This window comes from Dromaius novaehollandiae, chromosome 6 (assembly GCF_036370855.1).
Source record: "Dromaius novaehollandiae isolate bDroNov1 chromosome 6, bDroNov1.hap1, whole genome shotgun sequence".
NCBI classification, from domain to species: domain Eukaryota; kingdom Metazoa; phylum Chordata; class Aves; order Casuariiformes; family Dromaiidae; genus Dromaius; species Dromaius novaehollandiae.
This window is the reverse complement of record NC_088103.1, coordinates 29,435,750-29,443,226: the sequence shown is the minus strand read 5'-3', so window position 1 is coordinate 29,443,226 and position 7,477 is coordinate 29,435,750. Positions and strand designations below refer to the sequence as shown.

The 7,477-nt window shown below is 45.3% G+C and overlaps 1 protein-coding gene across 1 annotated transcript; it reads left to right on the top strand.

Annotated features, from left to right (window-relative positions):
• Nucleotides 1-477: 477 nt before the first annotated feature.
• Nucleotides 478-4,564, top strand: PPP1R3C (protein phosphatase 1 regulatory subunit 3C). The gene is made up of 2 exons (XM_026094195.2): nt 478-615; nt 2,017-4,564. Exons 1-2 carry the CDS (start codon nt 602-604, stop codon nt 2,960-2,962), a joined length of 960 nt encoding a protein of 319 aa, XP_025949980.1. The 5' UTR covers nt 478-601; the 3' UTR covers nt 2,963-4,564.
• The last annotated feature ends 2,913 nt before the right edge of the window (nt 4,565-7,477 follow it).

Below are 7,477 nucleotides of genomic sequence, written 5' to 3'. Positions count from 1 at the left end.
ACTCGGTGCTGCAGCGCAGAGCCCTGCTGCTTGGTGCCGGGGCCTGGCGGAGGCGCCCTGCGCGGCATCGCTGCGCTTGCCAGGCGGGAGGGCTGCCAACAGCGAGAGCCCGCTGTGCACGCACCTCCTCCCGGCCTGCAGCCGGCCTGCCAGCTCCTGCCCTCGCCTCGCCCCACGAGGGAGAAAAGCGGGAGAGAAGCGAAGAAAGCAGGCCGGAAGGAAAAAGAACGTGGGGGAACAAAGTAGAAAAACGTGAAAAAAAAACGGAAAAGAAAAGAAAAAAAGAAAAAGCGTTTCTCCCGGGGCGGAGCGCTCGGCGCTGCGCTCCCCGCCGCCCCCGGCCCGGCGGCCCCACGCGACGGACACGTGAAGCGGCAGCGGCCGCCGGCGCCCCGCGCCGGGCCGGGTCGGACCTCGCCACGCCCCCGGGCGGGCCGGGCCGGGCCGGGCCGGGCCGCACCGCGCCCATTGGCCGCGGCGGCGGGCAGCGCCCCATAAAGGCGGCGGCGGCGCGGGCGGGCGGTGCGCGGAGCGGCCCCGCGGCGACAGCCGGCGCCCGCGGTCGGTGCCTCGGTCCCTGCACGGCGCCCGGCGCTGCCCCATGCACTGCGGCAGGTAAGCGCCGGGCCGCGGCGGCCGGCCGCTCGCCTCCCTGCCGGTCCCCGGGGGGGAAGAGGGGGGCAAAGAAGCTGCGTCATTCCTGGGACTGAGAGCGGCCGCTCGCCCCTCGCCCGGCTGCCCGGCAGCGGCGGGGCAGGCAGAGCGGCTGTGGAGCTCTAGCTGCGTTCCCGATAAAGCAGAACGAGCCTTGACTAACTTGCTGCTGCTCTCTGAATCCTGCCCATTATGGCAAATGCTGCCATAATAAAAAGGCAAGGGGAAAAAAAACCTGCGAGGTTACTGCAGGGTTTTCTTATTTTTTGGCGGTGCTCTGGAATACCCCTGAGAACAGCGGGAAGGAGAAAGTTATTTATTTATTTTTAAGTGACAAAGCAAGTGTCCTTGCTTCCCATGACTCAACAAAAAAAAAAAAAAAAAAAAAAATCTGTATTTCCAGCAAGGGCTGCATCATTCTCAGAGGAGAGGTACTGCAGTTGAAGCTCACTTCCACAAATACAAATGCAAACTGGCTTGAAATGGACCAGGTTTTTGTGTAATAACTGATTTTCATCATCTCCTAGGAAGGCTTAGGAACCAATCAGGCCATAGCATTCTTATTGAAGACTTGCAGTAGGCTTTAGGCATGGACTTTGGGGATTACAGAAAGATATATTTTAAGCTAGTTCTTGAAGCATAACAACATGAAAATGCATTCCTTTCTCCTCCCCCTCCCCCCCTTTTTTTCCTATTCAGTCAAAGTTAACAGTGCAAGATAGCTCTGTTACCTAGACCTGGGTTAATAGCTCATAGAGAATACTTTTAGAGAAGCCTTAGCATTTTTGCTCATCTGAACTAACCAAAACCAGGCTGCCTAATAAGTGTGTTCATGATTGTTCAGGACCATAGTGCAGTGCTGTCCTGTTTGAGGGTGCATGATGGGACTGATAGCACTGTGTTAAGCAAGTTCTCTCTCTTCACAGATGAAGCAGCTTGATCCAGCTTGCATGAATTTTAAGACCTGGTTCAGTCTCTACAAGGGAAACTTTAAAGTAGATGAGCACTTTAATTGTCTGCACTGGTCTACTAGAATGTTTTCTTTACCTGTATTTTCAAGAAAATGAATATATTTAATTAGATGCCACTAAAATTCATTTTTCTTAGAGGTTTGGAAAAGCAAATGAGACTACATATGAATGGAAAGAGTTCAGAATCTGCAAGAAATAGCTGAATATTCTCATCCTACTTCCTTAGCTTGAACTGACTGGCAGGCAATTTTAATTTAGTCCGTGTTACTTAAAGCTGTGTAAAGAGCAGGCCATGAATAATTAAGATGGCAAATGAAGCAAAAATGCATTCCTAAGAGACACCTTCCCTGACGTAGCAGGCAATGTAACTTGCTGTCTCTGCTCATTTCAGAATGATACAGATCTTGGATCCGAGACCCCTGCCAAGCCCCATCATGCCTGTGGACGTGGCCATGAGAATTTGCTTAGCCCATTCACCGCCGCTGAAGAGCTTCCTCAGCCCCCTTGAGGACTGTCAAAGGAACAACTTTGTTAACAGGTTCAAACCTCTCCGCCCATGCCTCAATGTGAAACGTGACTCTGAGGCACAAAAGAGCGACTGGAACCGCCCGTCAGCCCGAACCAAGAAGCGAGTTGTGTTCGCGGACTCGAAGGGGCTGTCCCTGACAGCCATACACACCTTCTCCGAGTTTCAGGAACACCCCGTGTGGGACCTGCAGTTTGACTTGCTAGGCCTTGAGAACATCACGTCTGGCTTAAAGCTGCATGAGGAGAAAAACTTGATTCTGGGTTTCCCTCGGCCCTCAGCCGACTACCTGGACTTCCGGAACCGCCTGCAGAAGAACTTTGTCTGCCTGGAGAACTGCACCCTCCAAGAGAAGATACTGTCGGGGACCGTCAAAGTGAAAAACGTAAGCTTTGAGAAAAAGGTTCAGGTTCGAATTACCTTTGATACCTGGAAGACTTACACGGACGTTGAGTGCATATACATGAACAATGTTTATGGCGATTCTGACAACGACACCTTCTCGTTTACCATTGACCTGCCTCCTGCCATTTCTTCTCAAGAGAAGATTGAGTTTTGCATTTCTTACCAAAGTGGAGAACACATCTTCTGGGACAATAATGAGGGTCAGAATTACAAGATTCTCCATGCAGAGTGGAAACCTGATGGTGTTCAAATACCATCTGCCAGGGAAGACTGTATAGATCTTCAGGCTCCAAGCAAAGTGCAAGAGAGCGAGCCTGATCAATTAGGCAGTCCGAGGATGTCCAGTGGTCTCTTCCCCCAGTGGCAGAGCTTGGGAGGGATTGAAAATTCATCACCACATTGGTGATAGATACTAGCTAGGAAGTGTCCTTCTGTTTGGCAACAGAACAGTGTTAGTTTCCTGGTTCACATACAATATAACAAAACCACCTGGCAGGCTTTGACTGTCTCTACAAATCCAAGTTCACTAGTATGTGGGACTCATTAACCATGTTACATTATTAAAGTTCTTAACCAAAACTTATCCTTGGAAAGAAAGGAAAGCAAGATAAAGCCCATGTCTGCCACCTACCATAGAAATAGCATGCCTGTATCTTAAATATATGCTGCTTTCTTTCTGCTATTCATTTTCCTCAGTCACTAGACAAGAATGTGAGGAAGTACAAGAGATGATGGCATCTTTGCAAGCTGTAGCAACTGCATGTGTGTGCAAGAGGGTACATGAACAGAATGCCACAATTTGTTTTGTGCCTGGTAGGAGCATGGTAGAGATGAGGTAATGCTGTCAGGATGGGGGCTCACTGCAGACCCTATACATGCTTGTAGCAGAGGCAGGTAGGAGTGCATGGCTAGGTGTTGTGGCTTCGGTACAGGTTAAAAAACTCGGACGATAATGGAGAAGTGGGAGAAGGGGAAGAGGCAAGGTGTGTAGAGATGCACAACTTTTTATTTTTCTTTCCAAAGCTGGTCTTCTAGAAGTATCAGAAAATTCTGTGTTAAAAATGAGAACACAGAAAACAATGCAAAATAAATGAGTGGTGAAAATGACCACTGCTTTGGGAGGACATCTGTGTCTACATCTGCCTTGTGAATAAGTATCTTGCATTTGAGAACAAGTCTAACCTTGGCTTTTACCTTCATCATCCTACTCACTTAACAGGCAGATAGTTACTTTTTAATGTTGAAAGAAAAATGTGCCTTAAAGTCCCTAAATGCTAAAAGTAATAGCTGGAGCCATAGCTAGTCTACAAAGCAGACCAAGTGACTTGTAGATGTCCTAGTCTGTAGTAGCATTACATGATTTGACTACTCACCTGATCTAATCTTACAATGTCTGATGGTTGACTATCCTGCTCTCTATTGCAAAGTTGGTGATAACTTTTCAAAACTGTATAACATAGGCAAGGTCCTTCATATTGAAGACAGTGAATTAACTATATTTGGTAAAAGCTAGTTTCTTTAAAAAGAGCAGGGTTGCCACTAGCTTTTCTAGAAAGAATATAGGCTTGCACATAAATAGGAACTGCTCTATTTTATCATACCTCATTTTTTTAAGTTGAAATTCTGGGTTTTTATTTTTAGACTGAGGTAAACTAATGTATATTTTGTATATGTATGCTTATAGTTTAGCTTTCTGAACTATAAAACTGTAAAGATAATCTGTTTCTTATAAGATTCATTTGGGAGACTGTCCAATACATATTCAGTAGGTGTGAATACTGGCATACCTTCACTTAGCTATACAGAGATGGTGTTAACATCAAAATGCAAGCCACATTTTTGCTCATTGCTAAGAAGTATAATATTCTGAGTCTGAAAGTACTTGCAATGCAATGAAAAGATAAACATGAAGGTGAAATAAGCCTCTTCCACTAATTGCACTTTTTCCTATGTAACACTTGCTGTTCTGTGTAAAGTAGTCATTTTAAGAATAAATTATTTTGATACACCTGGTTCTTGATGAGTCAATTTCATTAACTTCTTTGAACAACTTCAGTTGTGATATCAAGTACAAGCTTGTGCTGTACTACTGGGCGCTGCTAAATGTGGCTATGGCATGGTATGGGGGGTCAGGTCAGCAGCTGACTTTGGCCTGAGGTAAGATGAAATCCAACCGGCTCAGGTTCTCAAAGGTATTAACCTTGTGAGTTGTATCATTTTATCTCACAAAATTCAGTGGGAATATTTTGGCTTAAGTGATTGTCACAGTTTCTGCTGTATCTTAGGTGAGTCTCTCTCCTTTTTTTTTTTTTTTTTTTTTTTTTTTTTTTTTTAATCCCTGGGCCAGGCTTGCCAGCTGAACTAGCACATCTGCAGGCAATGCTGGCATGGGTGCATCAAGACAGCAGCACTTCAAGCCTAACAAGCATTAGGCTTGTTTTCACTGGTACCTAGTTTATTACACTCGCTCCTCCTGCAACTGTATTGCTCTTTGGGGAATGGGTGTGTGTGTGGGGGCAGGGGCATTAAATATGGGAACCCAACCAAACTGCCATCAATACCAAACAACTTGCTAGGAACTGAAGTGCTGTTCACTTTTGACAGTGCAATGTAGAAACACCCTCTGCAGCCATTTATGAAGAAGAAAACAGTGCATTGTGCTCCAAGGGCCTGCACCCCAGGGCTGTTTGATGCACTCCTGCTTCTCCTAGTCTGTGCTAGTCTAAAGTGCTTCCTAGGAGCAAGCTAGCCAAAACAAGCAACACACCAGCTACTTTACATGGGATTTCTTAACACATTAACTAAACTTGGATCTTGCCACTGAGTTTTTCTTAAGTCTGGTGCCCAAGAAGTTGGAAGTTTCTGGACTGGAGAATGAATTTAGAGCCTCTACATTGCCAAGCCTCTCTCAGGGAGACCATGATATACAATGTGCCACCAGCTCCCTGCTTTAAGAAAAACAAACTGCACTGAAGAGAGACTTGTAAGCTCAGTGGCTTGGAGGCTTGCTTTGCGTCCACGCGCTGCTTCGCCCCAGAAGAACAAAGGCGAGGCTGTGGGTAGAGCAGAACCCCTCTCCTGGGAGGAGAGGGAGCATTTCTCCAGCCAAATTTTGCAACTAGTCATCACAACTGAAAATGCTTACTTGTCCTGCTCTTGACTGAGATATAAATCACTTTAAAACACCAGAAAGCAGCATCTTTAATCAAGCTTTTGGTTTTAAGCGAGCTTCTTTACAAAGATACCTTGCAAGATCTCTTTTGCCCAGTGGTGAGGTGGAGGCCTGAGAGCCCCTGTCAAAGCAACACGGTTTCATTTCTTCCCCATCCAGACCAGGACTCATATTTGACACTAAAGCTTACATCCATCAGAAAGGTAGCAGACACCTAAAGGAAGGTGTTAATAGCAATAAGGTATATTGAGTGAAAAATTAGTTTCACAAATGCACATGAGAAACTGAGAAAAGCTAGTCACCCTTGTAAAACTGTCTCAGCCAAGGTAATTCAAACACATATTTTCGATACTGCCCTTTTGGATACATGCTATTCCAAAAAGAAAGGTAAAAAGCAGATGCAGGCCTTGAAACAGAGCCTACAACCTCCAACACCCTCTCATGCTCTTATGAAGCCACTTTTCCAGCCAGTTTTATTGTGGACTTGCATTTCCACTGCTAAGGTGACATGAGTGAATATGCTCCTTTAGCTCAGTAGGTCTGAACACTTCTGAGAACATAACTAGATTTCTCACAGGCAGTTAGAGAATCATTTTGTCCATCACTGCATGTGTATAAAATATACACATGCATGTATAAAATATACACACACACACATATATATATATATACACACAAAGCAACAACTCTCATTCCTCTCCAATCCCCTGTGAACTTTAAAGTGAAATGTAATCAAGAACAACATGTTTCAGTGAGGCTGAAATAAAAGTAAGGCTGCCATAAAACATCTCTTGAGATCCCTCTCCTCCTTTGTGAGGCATCAACTATACTTCAGTCATTCCTGACAGGCATTTGCCTAACTTGTTCTTACAGCACCTCCAGTGCTGGAGGCCCCACAAGCCTTCTAGTTTTTCTTCACTGTTCTTGCATTAAAAGAGGCTCCTAAGGTCTTAGCCTAATATTCACTGTTAACATAATCAAGTCCCTCCCTTGTTTTATTCTGCATAGACAAGAAGAAGAAAATATTGCTTTCCCCTTGCAAAGCCTGTAATTACTTGAGGACAAATACCAACTTTCTCTGCTCTCCCCACATCCCTTCTCTATGCTAAGTAATAGTTTGTTTTATGAAAAGTGAATTGTTCAGCTTGAGGAACCTGTCAGACCTCTGGATTTTCCTTAAGGCAGAAATAATCACTCTCAGGCAGCTCTAGTGGAAGCCTTGCAATGTGCTCCCTAACTTCAGCAATGAAAATGTAGTACAACTCAATACTCATCTTTCACTGCTCAGCTGACTTAATCTGTCTCATACCATAAGGCCGAGGGAGCGTATGCATCATTCCTGTCGTGCCTGATAGGCTCTCTCTGAAGCTCATGACAACTGAGCAGAGTGAATCAGTGATGTGGTTCACTGGTCGATTTATTCTAAGGATGTCATCTCCTCCCTTGAGGACATTCATCTTTTTCATGCTCCTCTTCCTTCTATGTTACGAACTTCTAATACTTCAGCCTTTGTTTTATCTCCTTCTTGAACTAGTTAAGCTGTTTAGCCTTCATGTCTTCAGTGTGAGAAGTGGCGTTTTCTGCTTCAGAGACAAAGTTCATGCAAGTTGATAAGATTTGTGCAGAAAAGGCAGACTGACATTTAGCTTTGCAGTGTTCGCTGCAGGGGGCTTGGTGGCCACCTTTCGAACAGTAAGCTAGAAAATACCAGGCTTAATTCTGTCGAGGCAAAGCACGGGTCTTCTCAGT